At 50.8% G+C, this 16,673-nt stretch overlaps 1 protein-coding gene across 1 annotated transcript in view; it reads right to left on the bottom strand.

Annotated features, from left to right (window-relative positions):
* Pgd (phosphogluconate dehydrogenase) overlaps positions 1–16,299 on the bottom strand; it is a 29,678-nt gene extending 13,379 nt beyond the window's left edge. Inside the window, exons 1-4 of the mRNA XM_077675865.1 lie at positions 15,793–16,299; positions 4,249–4,324; positions 1,074–1,218; positions 42–261 (exon numbers count right to left, since the gene is read on the bottom strand). Coding sequence (XP_077531991.1) covers positions 42–261; positions 1,074–1,218; positions 4,249–4,324; positions 15,793–15,842 — 491 coding nt within the window. The 5' untranslated portion in view covers positions 15,843–16,299. The remainder of the gene's footprint in view (positions 1–41; positions 262–1,073; positions 1,219–4,248; positions 4,325–15,792) is intronic.
* Between the last annotated feature and the right edge of the window lie 374 nt (positions 16,300–16,673).

The raw sequence follows: 16,673 nt of genomic DNA, 5'->3' as shown, positions 1-16,673 counted from the left end.
CATTCACGGCATTTGGGGATGAAAGAAGGGCAGCAGCGTACCAGGCCTCGGGATTGCCGCCGGGCATGAGGGAGGGTCCGTGGCGGGCGCCCTCTTCGCCGCCGCTCACCCCGGAGCCCACGAAGAGGATGCCCTTGGCCTTGAGGGCCTCGCAGCGCCGCTCGCTGTCCTGGTACTCAGAGTTGCCCCCGTCAATGATGACGTCGCCCTTCTCCAGAAGGGGCACCAGCTTGTTGATGAAGCCGTCCACGGGGTCGCCCGCTGCACAGTGCGCACAGGCAGGCTCTGCACTCGCCACTCAAGGGTTACACGCCACGAGGCAAGCTGAGCCACTAAGAAGCACACGTTGGAAAGCTTTGAATCCCAATGGCCCAAAACCAGAAAAAAAAAAAAAATCTTGGAAATCTGTTTAATGGATACACCTGCAGTAAACAAACACTGAACCTAAGAGCTTGCACATGTCGTACATGCAATGTGCAGCTGCACAACACTGCAACTAGCAGCCCATCTAAGTGGATCAATGGCCTAGGACACGGCAACACACATCCACACCAGAAAACAGGCTTTAAGCCACTCCCCCAAAACACACTATTAGAAAAACAGTGGACAGGTTAATGTGAAACCCAATACTAGTACAAAAGAAACATTCAGATGCAACATACACAGGGTCACCTCTAATACTCAAAGCAAACTTCTAAAGCACACGTACAATGAAACAAATCAAAAAGTTTTTACCACAACTATAGTTTTACAGTGTTTCACACTATCTGACACTCGTTCAAAATGTGCAGCTCTACATTTATTGACAAATGCAGAAGGCCATGGTGAAAAAAATTTGTCAGCTCTAAACACCTACACACTATGCATGGTAAAAGCAATATATGAACTCTTCGAAACACTACCCTCACTCCTTCCTGCCCATGCAAGTTGAATGGGTGGTTGAGCTGTACACTAATGCCCAATTTTATTATGAATCTAATGCAGAACCTGTGTGCCAGTTACCTCCAGGTATGAGGTAGGAAGAAGTCATTCAGGATCAGATATTAGTCATACAAGTTGAAATGGGGCCCTACCTTTCACCAGCAGTACGATTCGGCGCGGCGTCTTGAGCTTGGAGACGAATTCTTCCAGGGAGTGGGCTCCAATAACCTTAGTCCCTTTTGCCTCCGTCTTGAGGAATTCATCAACCTTCTCGACTGATCTGTTAAATGCGCATACCTGGAACAAGTTATTTCACATTGTTTATGATGGAAACTCGGGCCACTATTTCATGGCACTGACAATGTGCGGTACAAGATTTGGCTGGCAAAACAGGAGCTTTGGCGCTTGACACTGAAAGGAACAATTGCCCTATCAGGCGAACTGAATGGCCAATGAATAATGTAGCCTACCTTTCACAGTCGAATTGGTGTACTAGCTGAGGCATTGCTACTGTAGTAATGTTTATACACGTAATTGAAATCATTTCTGATGGCGGCGAATTTAAATCAAGATGTGTGCAATGATTTCAGCTCACTAGATTGTCTCCCATTGTGGCGCACCTTATGTAGCCCAACTGTATAAACAGCCTTTGAAACAATGGGATTACAATCGAGATGAAAAGCTGAAGTCTAGCTTTATAGTAAGCTCGAAATTCCCCTCATGCCGACTAAAGGTATGCGAATATTTAAAGCTTCGAATAATTTGCGCACAGCGTTGGCTATTCGATTCAACCTGCAGCGCAGTTTTACCGTTCGAAGTATGCTCAAAGTTTTCGGATATTCAAAATTTAGGAATACTAATCAAACAGCAGAAGTTGGCTCGGCCGCACGACATGCGAACTTCGCAGCTTCACTGCACGGCATGCCCCTTCACGTTGGCTTTTTCGCGCGACGCCTAAGTCATGCAAGAAAGCCCAACAAGTGCAAGCCTTGCGCGAAACAAATGTACGCCAACTTTGGGGTATGTTAGCGGAAGTGGAACACTGCTTGTGTAAAACTTATAAGCCGAAAATTTTCATACCAATATAGCGACATAAGCGAGACATGCAGAACTAGTACCCGTTGGCTTGCAGTAGGGTCATACCAGCCACAAGCACCTCTTAAACGACTGGTGGCACTAACCCGACATACCCCCTGTACTCGCAGCAAGTTGAGAACCTTCGTTTCTTCCCAGCAGTGTCGTCATTTTTGTTCCACTGCCTTGCCATTTTGTCTTAATCTTACTTTTAATTTCCTGTACCATTTTCTTACCACGGGCGCCGATGCATCAAGCCCTGACTACTCAAGTTTATTTCTTGTAGTTATGTTTGAGAAGCTCTGCGCACGCTAAAGCAACGACACTCGTATTCGAATATATTCGATTGGCAGTCCTACATTGGACATTCGCGCACCTTTAATGCAGACATTCATTCTTCGACCACGAGAAAACGGTCACTAGTTAGGAACCGAGCCTACGACCTTGCGCTCAAGACGCTGCTACCTAGACAAGTGTGTGTGGCATATGCCATTTAGATTGAGGCTAGCTTATCTGGGCCGCAATTTTTCAGGAGGTTTTAAAGAGATGCAGTAATATAGTAGGAAGCTAGCAATGTCACCTATCGAGAATACGCATGTCAGAACTGCGTCAAGTAATAGCTTGGCTGGAACTGGTGGGCAAGTTTCTATTCGTACACGTGCACTGCAAGGACAGACGACAAACATGCATCGCCAAATATACATTACGGTATCTGCCGTACAGAATTTCACCGGGATAAAACCTAGCACACCTACTATGGCGGTGTGCTCCAAGGAATATATGCACCCATGCGAGCCATTTCAACAGAAATTGAAAGTCCTTGGAAGTACATGCGTTCGCGTGCAGCTAACAAAAAGATCGGGACGGACGAACCCTTTCGCTGCCGTTTTCCTGCCTCCCCGCGGCCTCTTAACACGAGGTGTAGGTAGGCCTAAAACAATGTAGCTCTTGTTCTCCAGCGCACAGCTCCCGTAGCCCCGACCGTCGCGTTGAGTTCCCCAAAGCTGGCTTTCCCCGTTGCCCATTTGCTTTGTGGCTGAGCTCGCTGCATTTTAAAGCGACGATCTCAAAGCGAGCTCAAAGCACGAAATTATTACAACAACCAATAAGCGGGTGGCCAGCCCCGCCTGCACTCACTGCCGAGCGCCCGTGCAGTCCCTGCCGCACGTACTCTACGAATGCCCCAAGTTTGCGGCAGGGCGGGCAGAGCTGCTGGTCGTGCTTCAAGGAGTGCGGCCACTTGAGGAGCTGCTTTGGCCCCCGGGCAGTGTTAGGGAGCTGGACCAAGTGCTTGAGGCGCTGGGTACATACCTGGGGGCCTCGGGGCTACATAGTGCACTCCACTACAACTCCTCCTAACTGCCCAGATTGTAGTGGAGTGCTGCTGCTGAAGCAGCTTCTCTACTTGTGTGTGCGTGTGTGCCCCCTAGCTCTTACATGTGTTAAACATAGTCATCTGTAGTTTTATGTGTTGTCTATATCTGCAGTGTTTCTCTGTAATGCCAGTGTCCTCAATGTGTAACTCTTTTTTTTTCTTTTTCTTTTGTGTTTTATATTTACCCTTGTGTGTGTTATATACATTGTAATGTCAACCTCCCCTATCGGAGCTGCTCCTATCCCTATGTATTCTTTCCTCCCTGCCCCCCCCCCCCCCCCCCCCCCGCCCTACACCAGCAGGCGTTCCGGTGTCCGCCCCCTAGGCGAGACAATTTACGCCTGTTGGTGGATCTTCCTTTTCCAATGAACAATAAATACAGATACATACATACACAAGCGAATCAAATCAGTCAATGAAATCAATCACGTCGCCTCGAATTCCGGAAATAGCAAAAAAATATATATCAGCCCTTCAACCCCGTACAGCGAACAGCGTACAGCGTACAGCGAAGCTGATGCTATAATAAGATTTGCTAGGTTAAAGTTTTGGTATATTTGGAGTTTTCTACGTTGAATTATAAGGACAGTGGTGCAATCTCTACGTCGCAGACTAAGGACATACACGACTGGTGGGTAGAGACAATGAAGGCTCTAGTACGCCGCAAGGTGTATTAGCAAAAAGGTGTACGAGCAAATGAGCAAAGGTGTGAGTAAATGAGCAAAAAAAAAAGGTCGGGGACAACGAAGACTAAACACAGGGAAACGCGACGTGTTTATATTTCGAGTCGTGTTCTTAAAACGCCGATGAAGAAATTACGACTCTCAGCTCAGCGCCGAAGTAAAGATTCACCCGTACTGTCAAATTCGTGCACTTACCACGAAGCCGTGGTCATTCATGTTCAGGATCAGGTTCTGGCCCATGACTGCGAGGCCGATGAGACCGATGTCTGCCCTGCGCACACGGAAGGAAAGGAAATATATACTCACCATTCAAACCTCAGCATCTTCAACGAGCACATACAGAAGCGTGACACTGCAGATAACGTTGTATCGCTTCGCTGTAGGCCCCATATTCAACAAAACCCAGCACTCACAAAACTTCGCCACACCCGAGACAGTCACGCTGAAATGCTTGTTTCTACAAACAGATTTTTTTTTTTTTACCATTTAGAAGTAGTTTCTGAAATTCACGATCTAAGTTGAAAGTTGAAATGACCCTGCCCCTGACTAATTTACTTTGTTGCAGAACTCAATTTGCCTATTCTTAGTCCTTGGTTGAAGATAGTTGCAATAACACCGCGCATATCGTGGATCCCTCCAGCCCCTGCACGGCTATCTCACGCAATCCCGAGTTTTCGGAAAATCACCCGAGACCAGCTTTGCTGTTTACAAAAAGCTAAGGTGCGACTAAAGAGCGGTCCCATTAACACAGAAGAGGCAAGACAGCTACCAAATCCCAAGTAGAGTCGGCTGCGTAAGGCACTGTGCCGATTTGGGTCGCGCTTGTACAGGGGTGCAAGGAGCGTGGTGATCTTTGGGAGCGCGTACTCGGGCGGTTCGCCTACTTTCTCATCCACTGGTTGAGCTTCATCGCCCCTCAAGCAGCTCAGGCACGGGCAGCAGCACGGGTTCGCCGTCAACGGGGCCCACCGCTCCCCCATCCGGCTCTCCGTCGGAAGACCAGGGTAACGATGATGATGATTAGAAAGTGCGCAGCCGGCAGCACGAGTCGTCTTCCTCGGTGCTGTTGCCCAACATACCCACGCGATGTTCCGATCCCAGATAGGTACAGGCCGCGTACAAGGATGCTTTGGTATCTTCTAGGTCGGTTAGTAGCGGGCATACCAACGCACTTAATTTTCTGCGTCGCACCGGAAGTGTCTGGCCGTATGTAAGCGTAAAAAGAAGCGATCGCTGGGAATCTACAAAGCAAGCAAACAAGAGATCCGGAAATGGAACTTTTATGACAACAATAAAGGTAGTGCGTTGCTCTTTGAGGCGCGGGCTGGCGGCTTGAGAACTCGAACTTACATGAGACAATATTCGTCACAAGATGAGACGTGTGGGATGTGGCAGGTATAAAGAAACAGTCGACCATAGAAATAGAATGTCAAAAGATTCAGCCGGATAGAATTGGGGGGAAAGTCCTACTTCCTGAGGCACTGGGCTTCGCAGTTGATGGAAGCATTAACTGGTCAGCAGTAGGTATTACTAAGCAGCGGCTAGAGAATTGGTGGAAAAAAAAGCACGGAAGTCGAGAAAATATCATGCCAGCCAGGGGTCGCGGGAGGACAGAATTAAAAAGAAATCCGAGTTGAGGGAATTTAAATTCAAACTACTAAGATAGGCTAGATGGCGCACGCCGTCACCCCGATTCAAAGGAGAGGCATTTAATCATCATCATCGTCGTCATCATCATCATCAAGTGACGGGCCCACAGCGCAACGGAATCTCTCCATACTACCTACGAATGGGGATCGGCAAAACTGGTTCAGGCTAGGCTAGCCTGGTTCAGAAGCCGCAGCGCGAGTCAGCAAACGATGGTGATGAGCAACTTTATTTGGTTCAAAACTAAGAAAGGAAGGGTAGGGAGTTTGAAATCTCGGAAACGCACAGCTTATACAGGATACTCCATGAGCGCGATCCGTCTAATTTCGCCCTGCGGACAACGTGGCCGAACAGGCGACACAGACATCGCACGGGAAACAGTAGGTATACGAACGCACTGCGCTTTGCTCGCGAAAAAGAGCGTGCAAATAGGCCGAAACAACTCGAACCACGGGTGGTTAGGCAGCAGTAATCACACTTTTCTACTCTCCTCACTGCCTCCTCTACGCCGAACCAATCCAGTGTGGATTACCTTACTAGTCCGTTCCAGATAACCCTGTCCCCCTCTTTCTTTCGTTCTCACCGCAACGAGTCGTCACCAGCTCTCCTCTGCCAACCTTACCAGCAGCGTCAGGTTTCGCGCGCACAGCCCATTCGTGACGGACGCGCTTAGTGCGTCCTCGGTGTACGCAGCTAGAGCCATCACGACTAGCGCCCACAAACAGAAACACGGCGCGGGCTTGAAACGAGTGGCCAAAGCCAACAAACGAGCGAGCAGATCAGGCGCCGCAGCTGACTCGACGACGTCTGCCGCCTACTGAGTCGACGGAGCCGCCAGACGACCCATTGTGTGCCAACGAGCAGTGTGTGCGCAACCCTCATTTGCGGAGATGGGGGACAGCAGATAGGGCGCGCTAAGGGGAACGCGCCTATCCACTTCGGCACCCCGCAGTCCGAACGTAAACACGCCGGGGGACCCCGTTTAGTCAGACAACAAATTCAGCCGAGCAAGAAACGCATTCGCCGCTCGGTCGGCGCTTAAATAGAAATTTAAACACGCGAGCACCAGAGCGGAACAACGAGGTGCAAGCAGCGTTGCGAGGCGAGCATCTATACCGTTTGCAGAGCGACGTCGGCAAAACACGCTTTAGAACGCCCGAGAAGCCTTGAGGAACACCCGGAGAGCCGTGCTTTGGCGCAAAAAATCAATCGCGGTTCAATCTCTCGGCCACCCTGTCGTGACCGCCTTTAGAAGGAGCGCTACTTCCCAGAGTTGAAGGTCGGTCACGCCCGGGAAGGCCCCTCGCGGACACAAGTTTCGGTTTCGCGGCTGTAGGGGAGACATCTCCACGCCATTCGCCATTCCCGCCTAAGGCACTCGGAATTCTCAAAAATCCTCCTACCGCGACCATCGATTGATTATAGGGCTGTGGATTAATTTTGACCACCTGGGGGATCTTTAACGAGCGCCGAAATCTCGTACACACGGGCGTTTTCGCATTTCACCTCCATCAGAAAAGCGGGCCGCCGCGGCTGGGAATCCAAGCTGATCTGGACTCCGGCCTACACGTTCGTGGGGGAAAATGAGGCAGCACATAGGGCCGCTCGAGAGCTCGCCGTCCGAGCAGGCCCTATCCTCAAACCCTTGCACGGAGCCCTTTCAGCTCGAGAAAGCCTCAGCCTCCCATGACATACGGCACATGACCGCCTCTCACGCCGCCAGTTCCCTTCTGTACAGCGGGATTTATTCCAACGTCGAAGAACGGTATGGTACATTCACTTGTCGCTACCGCGTGTACAGTATCCATCTGCCCCCTCCCCCCGAATGCCCTGCCTGTGAAGCAGTCGGAACGCTCGAGCTCTGGAACCGTCCCCACAACCCCTATCCCCCCTTACCAGACGGTCGGCTGAGGCGCTGGGCATCTCCAACCTGACTACCCAACGAGTGGTCACGGCGGGGGCTGCTACTGCGGTGTTTCCCCACCTCTCTGTAATTGCCTCGGTGAAAGTTTTCGCTGGGCTACTCATAATTAGGACTGGACTAGCGGATTTTCCGTACAATCACCTCCGCCATCCTTCATGTAGACATCCGTTCTTGCACCCCCTTCTCTCGAGTGCTCGCATGATGACTGCCACTTGTGCGTTCGTTTGTTGAAATTGAAAGTTTTGATAACTGTAGGGAATAACTCAGCTGTAGGCCGAAGCGCCTTTCGAGCCAACTCTGCTGCCCTTCCATTTCAGGTCACTTCCCTCTTGCGAACGCATCAATAATCTAGGACCGGCCACACGCTTGAAAAATGTGCATATCCGGATTTGCTTTTCCATCAATACAACTTACAAACACATTCGTAAATGGCGGTATTAGTGGCATGAAATATCCGACTTGAACACAGCACGACGTCTTCATTATAATCTTTACAGTCGAACTCCGTTTCCGGTCATTGCATGTCCCCGGCAGTTACGTCGTGAAAGCTGTCCTATTCAGAGTTCCATTGACTTGCCTTTTTTTTCACTCACATGGTGTGTGTGCGCGCGCGTGCGTGTTTATTATTTGTGTGTGTCGTCGTCTTTTTCTTAAGTGTCAGAAGAAAGGCTACGGCTGTACCTGGACACTATAATAAAAAAGACTGATTGATTGATTGATTGATTGATTATCTTGTAGCATCTCTCTCACTTGCCTCTCCTACCTGACATTCCCTTCCCTTTCCCCCACACCGGCCGGCATTCCGGTGTCCATCCCTAGGTGTGACAAATTGTGCCTGCTGGTAGACCTTTCCATTTTCTAATCAATAAATCCATTCATACCCATCGTAAGAAGTTCAATGGAACCTCGGATAACACGTTTCTCTTGGTCCACTTGGTAGTCCCCTGAAAAACGAAGTACCGAAGCTATGCTGTCACAGCTCGAAAGGGCTCGCAGCGGTAAGACTGCGAGCCCTTTCGAGCTGTTAGAAGGCGGAAGTGTACACAAAAGGTCCTGGTCAAAAAAAAAACTTGTGGTATAAAAAGACAGCGCCTATAAGACTCGCAGCAAGAAAGGTCCCGAAAGCAACGACAGGCATCTTTTGAAGTTGCGTTTTTTCCCCCGGTGCGCTTCTTCACATTTACGTTATTGCAGGCTAAGATTTTTTTCTAAACTCAGCCCTTTCTTGCAGTTTGCATGCTTTAACTCAGTGACAAAATCGTTTCATGCTTGCTATCGGTTGGGCAACACGCTCGGACATTGAGAAAATTCTAGCGTCACAACAGACGCGGCACGGCACTTTTTTTTTTTTTTTGCTTGCCGTACAAACCATGAGCAGTGTTTGCACTGGAACTGCAAGCGCTCATGATCAGTCCACGAGCATTGGCCAATATCACCCCCCTGCACGTCTAAACACGGTCAGAGTGAATGCGCAGAAAGCAGTTAGGTTCAGTTCCGAAAAAAACCCTCTCGTTGAGCTAACAAACCCGAATGAAATGTTTTCCTATCAAGCCGTGTGGTTTTCATTGCATCCATAGCGCATGCGAATATAACACGCAGTGATCGGATATTCGAAAATAGTGAATATTCGATGCTCATCTAACGCGAATCGCGCGAACATTCAATTCATATTTAGAATTTAGATATTCCCTCACACCTTTATGTATACACGTGCGTACCTATACGGATAAGCCATCTTCGATGTCATTTGCCATGCTCGAAACTCCGAAGAAATATTGAAAAGGATAACCCGGACGCCTTATTTCTGGATCTAATCAGTTAGCTGTCTCGTGACGTTTCAATGGGAAATCAATGGGGCGCTATAGTTACGACGTACAAGGTTATCTGAAGAAACAAATCTGGCAACGCGCAGTCACTCAAACAAAAACCAGATAGTAATTACTTCTATTCATGCTGCACCCGTACCGATCAAGTCCGCGACTGCACGCAAACAAATTTGTTTCTTCGGCAGGGATGCTGGTAAGGTAAGAGCGGAATGAAACAATATAGAACATACGCCTCGTACGTTACGGCCTTTCCTACCGTGCGTGACTCTGCTGTTAGAAGCTTTAACTAAACTAAACAACACCGAACTAAACTAAACTAAAACAACAGGGTCGTTGAGAAGGCAGGTTCGCAGTACACGCTAACCTCATCGCCGGAGGCCTGTTTTCAAGTTGCCCACGAGGCCGCCTCAGCTTTCAGTTTAGATAACAGTAGCCGCCGACCCAATCAATCAAGACAACACGCACCCATTAAAACAATTTACTCCCTCACGCGGAAGTTAGGCCACGCGGCGAGAAGCTACTTGACATTAGGCTCGCGTACGCCGCCTATCGCAAACGCACAAAGGAGGGCCGCCGCAGCGGAAGAGAAGAGGGTGACCGCAAAAAACGAAGCCGTCAGCACATCAACGATCTGGCGATGCTTGTGGTCTCGGTGTTGCGTGCAGTGTGGCTCCCCGAGCGCTTTCGAGAAAAATGCGGAAGGAATTTCAAAGGCGCCGCGAGCGAGAGCGCAATCATCCCAGTTTGGCGTTTAACTGCATTTTACCTCGCGCAGATTATATTCTTGCGCTGAACGAACAACTTCATTGCGTCACTTTGCTTACTTCATTCACCGATCCCAGTGGGCAGCATTAGAGAATTCGGTTAATACGCGTCGCCCTTTTTTTTCCAACGCGTAATTTGTTATTTCTAGCCCTGTTAATGCGTTAATTGTACGTCCGGAGTGCAGGTCTAATCGGCCAGACGCAGCTTCCACAATGCTGCACGGAACGAACTCAAAACTGGCGCTTCAGAGTTTAACAACAAACGCGTGCACAGCGAAAGGCACAGACACCAGCCGCGATCCGTCACGGCGATTACGCGTGCCGCGCCGCTAATCGGCCCGTGGCAGTCTTCGCAGGGCGAACGGTTACGCCAGACGTGCGCCAAGCGGCTGCGGCGGCGGCGCCGCCGCCTTGGGCGGTACGTCGAACTTCGCGCCAAGCTGCAGGCCGGACTCCACCACCCTAGCTGACTGCGGCGGCCTTGTGCCAGAAAGGAAAACGGGCGTCCCTCAATTACTGCCCAGGGCCGTTAAACGGGCGCGTTCGCGGCTTCGCGCCGGCGCGCCCAATGATTATTGCCCTTTTTCATTTTCTCGGTACACGCACCTCCTATATACGTGTGTATACAGCATCCCCCCCACGCCCCTACCTGACTGGCGAACACGGAAATCACGCGCGAAAGCTGAACTCCGCAGGTCGATGACTATATACGCATGAATACAGGGCGAAAATGTTGCTTGTATGCACAAATGTACAGTGCGGCTGTCGATAAGAGCTTTAACAACACTGTAAAGGGCACGAGTGACATACAAAGCTCGGTACCGAAGAGATACGCTCGTTTCCGGGACTTAGCAATCATCAATGCGCCTTAATGGACGGAAGTGTTGACAGCGGCGGAAAACCGCGCCAATATTTTTTTATGGGTGCGCCTCAGTTGGCACCGGCGGGGTTGCCAACTGAGCACCCCCCACAATTCATCCGCAAAAGGGGTACACCGGTCCCCTTTCCTTCCACCGGCCCCCAAGGGGTCCCCCCTGGTCATGCCGCACGGTGCAACCACCGAGTTCCGCAATGCAACACACACATCGTGTACGCGTCCCCACTCATCTTAATTTAAATACAAGCAAAAACTACTTCTACCAAGAGGGTATTTCGCTCGCGGCAATGCCATTTGAGAGAGTAAATGGGGCCGGTGATCGGCCGCGTCGACACACGCTCGCGCAAAGAACAATACGAAACAATTAAAAAGGCTACCGCGCCGACAAGTTTGCGTGCTTTTCAGACTGCCGGCATTCCGTCAAAACTGCAGCCAACAGGCACGACAAGTTGCCCTCCGGCAAGCACTCGTGATGAAGCTCGTTCCACTGACACGAAAATGAGGCGCCGGCGAAAACAGCTGTCAGCAATGGCGGAAATCGGTACAGGCTTTCACCGCGTAACCTCATAACGGGGAAGGAGGCAAGGAGCAATCATCTTTCCGTACACACCTCAGATGCTGTGAAAGAGGCCGGGGAAGAAAACAGGCACGCGCCGTTATAGCCTTCTTTGCTCTTACATACATACATATACATACACATACATACATACATACATACATACATACACGAATTCATACGGGAACATTTCGTGAATATTCAGTTTTAACAGCGCAGCTATTTAAGCTTGAGCTTGGCCACGGTGGCGTTGGCAAAAAACGAGAAAAACTGCTCCGCCTGTAAAGGGTGCACCCCCGCAGACACGGTATTATAACAGTGAAGCCGGCTTTCGCGCCTGCTCGAGTGTGAGCACACGGGGCATATGCGTATGCGCTCCCCTTACTATAACGTTTTAGAGGTGATAGTCTTTCTTGAGCTACTAAAACGCAGAAACAAAATTTGCGCAGCTTGCACTGATGGCGCAAAGATGGGGCTCGACCTAGCCTCCTCCCTGGGATCCGCTGTCAATGTGCAGGACCGACCGGAACGGCCTTGTAAAATGCGGCTAAACTTGGCCTCACCCCTCAAAACTTAGCAAGAGGCTAGGTCGACCCCCAGCTCCACTGTTTCTCCAGACTTGCACTACTACCCGTAAAGTTCCGTCAGAACGGCCACCCAAAGTACAGAGATATCGAGTGAAAAATACGGGACGGACGATCTTTCGGGTCAGGTGCGGAAAACTAGAAAAAAGTAACCGCACCGCCAGCCAGAACTGCCGAGATACCGAGAAAAAATACCAGATGGGCGAACATTCGTTTCAAGTGCGGAAAGGACAAATAAGTGACCGCATCAGTAGATGAACAGATGACTCGCGCTTATTTTGTGCACTCATCGGCGCTAAAGCCATCGACTTTAGGGGCAGGACGATCTTAGGGGTCTTTTAGTAAATTGAACATGTCACCCATGTTTCGGGGGTGGGCGTTCGCTCGGAACTTTACGGTAGTGCGAGCTGCGCAATCTTTTTTTTAAGTGCGATGCACTTTATAAGCAACCCTGAATCCGCCGTCCGCAGTGCTCCTCCTCCTCTCCCCTAGAAACGGCGCGAGGAGCGGAGAGGAGCGTCTGTAGCAACGGCGCAGCGACGTCACACCCCACGTGACCCGCGCGCGCTCCGCCTCCCGCGCCGTGGCTGCGCGCGCCCGCGCCGGCTCCCGCACCGCTCCTCGCGCCGTGACGTCACACTCCCACGTGACCGCGCGCTGGCGCCTTTGCGTCTGCTCCCCCTCTCCTCGCGCCGTGACGTCACATGCTCTGCAGCTGGCGCGCCTCTCCCCCCGTTAGGTTTGCACTCACCCTCGGCGCGCGCCTCTCCCCTCGCCTGACAGCTCCCCCTCGCCGGTACTGCGCCTCTCAAGGCGATGGCAGAATTACTACGCCGTGTACTCTCGGCGCAAGAAATGCATTCGCACTTCCTCACGATTCCCTTCGGGGAGGTGGGGGCAATTTTTTTTTCCATAATTGACTGGCTAGTGTTTGCTACGACTTGCGATAATCATATCGGCCACTCAGCACGCGATCGCTTCCTACAGCGCAGTGACCGATCGGAAGGCGGGCGGAGAGGGGGGGGGGGGGACCTTTACACCTCCACTCTCTCTCGAGGATACGCTTTCAGGGTGCCAAGGCCAGAAGGATGAATAAGCATAGTGTAAAACAATGTAGCATAAGGCGTCTGGTATCCCGAGCGCAAAAGTTTCAGCACGACGGCACAATCTTGACCTCATACGCAACAACCCCATTCCGCTGTCACTATAGCTCGAATAGAACAGTTTCTATTCTGGTCACTGCACTTGGAAATGTCCCCCCTTGTTGTTTTTTTTTGCCTTTCATTGGTTCAGTGCAACAGCTTAGCTCAGAGCGTATTATTTTCGTATGAACGTGCACTGCAGAAATTATTTGTACAAACTTTTCTAGATTAAGCAGTGACGGTTGAAAACGACTTATGCGAAACACGACATTCAGAAGCGACCAGCCAGCGACACTTAAATTCCCCCCTCTCACCCACATGGACGCCCGCAAGCACGACAGGAAAATACCTGAAGGGCCGCGCACACAATTATGACGGGCAGCGCTTGCATCGTTTCAGCTCCCTGGCCTCTCTGCGCGTCTCCCATTACTACTCCGAGGAAGCGCAGCAGTGATGGTTTTTGCGAACCAATAAAGGCAAGAACAGCGGCGTTTTTTTCTCTTTCGGGTAGCCGCGAGCGAAATGGACGTCGAGAAAAATGTAGACCACTTCCGTCACTTGCAGCCAACGCTGATGTTCTCTACGCGCAAGTCGACACGCGACCAAGTGCGCCTTCCCATTGTGACCCCCATCCGCTAATGATTCTGCAAAATTGATCCAGTTACTTTATTTTTCCTTCCTTGACCTTCCCCCTCCCCCGAAAAATAGCTTGGCATGTTTTGGGACGACTGCGGTGAGCCACGGTAAGGATGACGCATAGCACTAGGCTTAAAGGGGCCATGAAGAGAAAATACAACGTTTAATTTGAAATGGGATTCAGTATCTCCCTCAGCTCCATTAGAGACACGAAAGATGTTTAACGAAAAAAAAAAAGCAAGAAGTATTTAAAAACTTTCAAATTTTGCGCCACAGTGACGTGTTATGAGCAAGAATGACGTCATACGGGCCAACAAGAAAATTTTCAGTGCGTTAACTGCACGTAAGAATTCAAGTGATGCGGTCAAATGGAACTAGAGGCCCCATTACAGACGTTCAGTCATGTGCCGTCGCGACAGGTCAGTTAGGCGGCCGCCAATCGCACAAACAAGGTTCCGTGACGTCATAGGAAAGTTGCGGGAAACTGGCTAGGGGGTCGCGACTGCTTCACACGTTTTCTTTAATATCTCTGTTATTTGTTCGAAGATTGTGATAATATTGGTATCATTGTTATCGGGACTAAGCAGTCTTTTTAATAAACCCAACTTGTATTTTGCCTTCATGGCTCCTTTAAGAATCGACAGCCAGGTAGTACGTCAGGGGAATGCGTGACCGAAGTGGCCGGCTCACATTCCCGACTAGATGCTCGCAGCACGCAGCAAAGCGCACGACTACGACGTATCGATGTGAAGAAAAGAGACGCGCTATACCGTGTGGACATAGGGGTCCCGTCGTTCCCTTCCGGGCGTCACCAGTAAAGCGAACTCTTTCGTGTTCATCTGGTCACACCCCTTCATCTGCGGTGCGGCAAGAAGAACGCTAAAAAAAAAACGACTTGTCATAAAACCCTAATCTTGGGACTATCGCGTTCGAAAAATAAGGCGTATGGCCCCGTGAAGTTTATCCACAACCGGCCTAGCTATAATTAACGTGCATAAACTGTAATGCACACGTGCAACTGTTTTTCCCCTCCGCGAGACGAAAAAGCCAAAGCTGCCCGGAGTCGAACCCGAGACATTGCATACAGCAACAGGATATAAAAGAAAAGCTTTGGCTATGTTGTCCGCTCGGCATTCTCTGGGTATAGTCCGAGCTGGTGAGCGCTGTGACGTTTAATCTATATCCGAGCATTGTGAACACGCGCGCTAACGCTGGACTTCAGAAACGTGCAGTACATCGTTATATATCGACAGGCCCTAAGTCTTCGGCGAACCATGCAGTCACTGTAGCTTTGAAACACGTCAGACATCAAACCCGCAATGCTCCCGCATCAGAACATTCCGGGACTAGTAATACAGTCGAACCTCGTTAATTCGAACACGTGCAATTCGAACTTCTGGTTTATTCCAACTGACGCTGCGGTCCAGGCAAAGTTGTGTATTTAAATAGCTTTCATTAACTTTTAATTCGAACAAGTTTTCGGGCCCCTTCGAGTTCGAATTAACGAGGTTCCAGTACAATACTATCTAGCGCGGACCAAGCGGCACTCGCCTCGTTAAATTGGTGGTGAAAGTGAAAGACTGCAGAGCAATACGCTTGGGTGCGACAGCAAAACGCATCTTCGCATCCATATCAATTTAGAAAAAAAAAATATACGCGGTAGTACACCCAATTCACTTTCAAAATAATAATTATCGGCCATTAGCCCATCCGTGGCGTGCACACAGGCGAAAGGTGTATCAGCGGAGAAGGGAAGAGCAAAGTAGCCACGGGGCGTGCTTACTCTTTTCCAGGCTGCCATTTCGCCGAGCGGCTGCAAAGTCCGGCGCCCATCGTCGGCTGCACGCGGTAGGAGAAGAGCTGCCGGCTTGTTCGGCTAGGGCGTGAGCAAAGCAAACGCTGCTGGAGGGGCAGGCCGCGGTACGCCCTCCACGTCCGGTTCGCGAGGATTTCCCAAGCCGTCAGCGTCAGAACGGCCGAGAGGGTCAACTGCACCGCAACGCACCGCCGGTCGACGTCCTAGCGCCGGTGAAGAGCCGCTTACAGGTAGCGCAGGCAACAGCTGACGTCGAACACAGGCGACTGCGAAGACTGAGTGGACAGCGTGCCAGTACGCTGGGGGATGACCGACTGATCCAAGCACGCTGACGGCGTTCTTCTAAGCGGAACGCAGCAACGGGCCACGACGGAACCAGAGTGGACCTTCTTCTGGAGCTGACTAAGGAAGGGGGCGGGGTTCTTTTCCTAGGATAGGTCGGTCGCAAGGATGACGGCCACGGGCACCAAGACGTGTGCGCCTGCGTAGACACTCGGCGTTGGCTGATAACACGTATCAACGACACCTCCCGTTAACCGGCGGCGGCTCGCGCACTCCCCTCTTCGAAGCCGATGCGCGCACGCACAACACACGCACTCACGCACGCGCGGTGATCTAGTAGCAGTAAGCGCAGGGCGCGAGCGACGGACGTAGTATGTCCTCTCGGAGTTTCTCGGCACAGAGCAAGGCGACGGAGAGAGCAACGAGCCGACCCGACCCGCAGCCAGCGTCAGCGGCGAATAACGTCGGGGGCAGCGGTTCGCAAAGTAAAATTAAACGAGCCGCCGTACTACCTGCGGCGACGCAACAAGAGAGGAAAAAAAAAACGCGGAACCCGTTTTCTGCGG

The sequence above is a fragment of the Haemaphysalis longicornis genome, unplaced genomic scaffold (genome assembly GCF_048455015.1).
Source record: "Haemaphysalis longicornis isolate Haplotype H1 unplaced genomic scaffold, Haemaphysalis longicornis Haplotype H1 scaffold_7, whole genome shotgun sequence".
Lineage (NCBI taxonomy): Eukaryota > Metazoa > Arthropoda > Arachnida > Ixodida > Ixodidae > Haemaphysalis > Haemaphysalis longicornis.
Note: the sequence above shows the minus strand (reverse complement) of the source record. Positions and strands in the feature narration are given on the sequence as shown.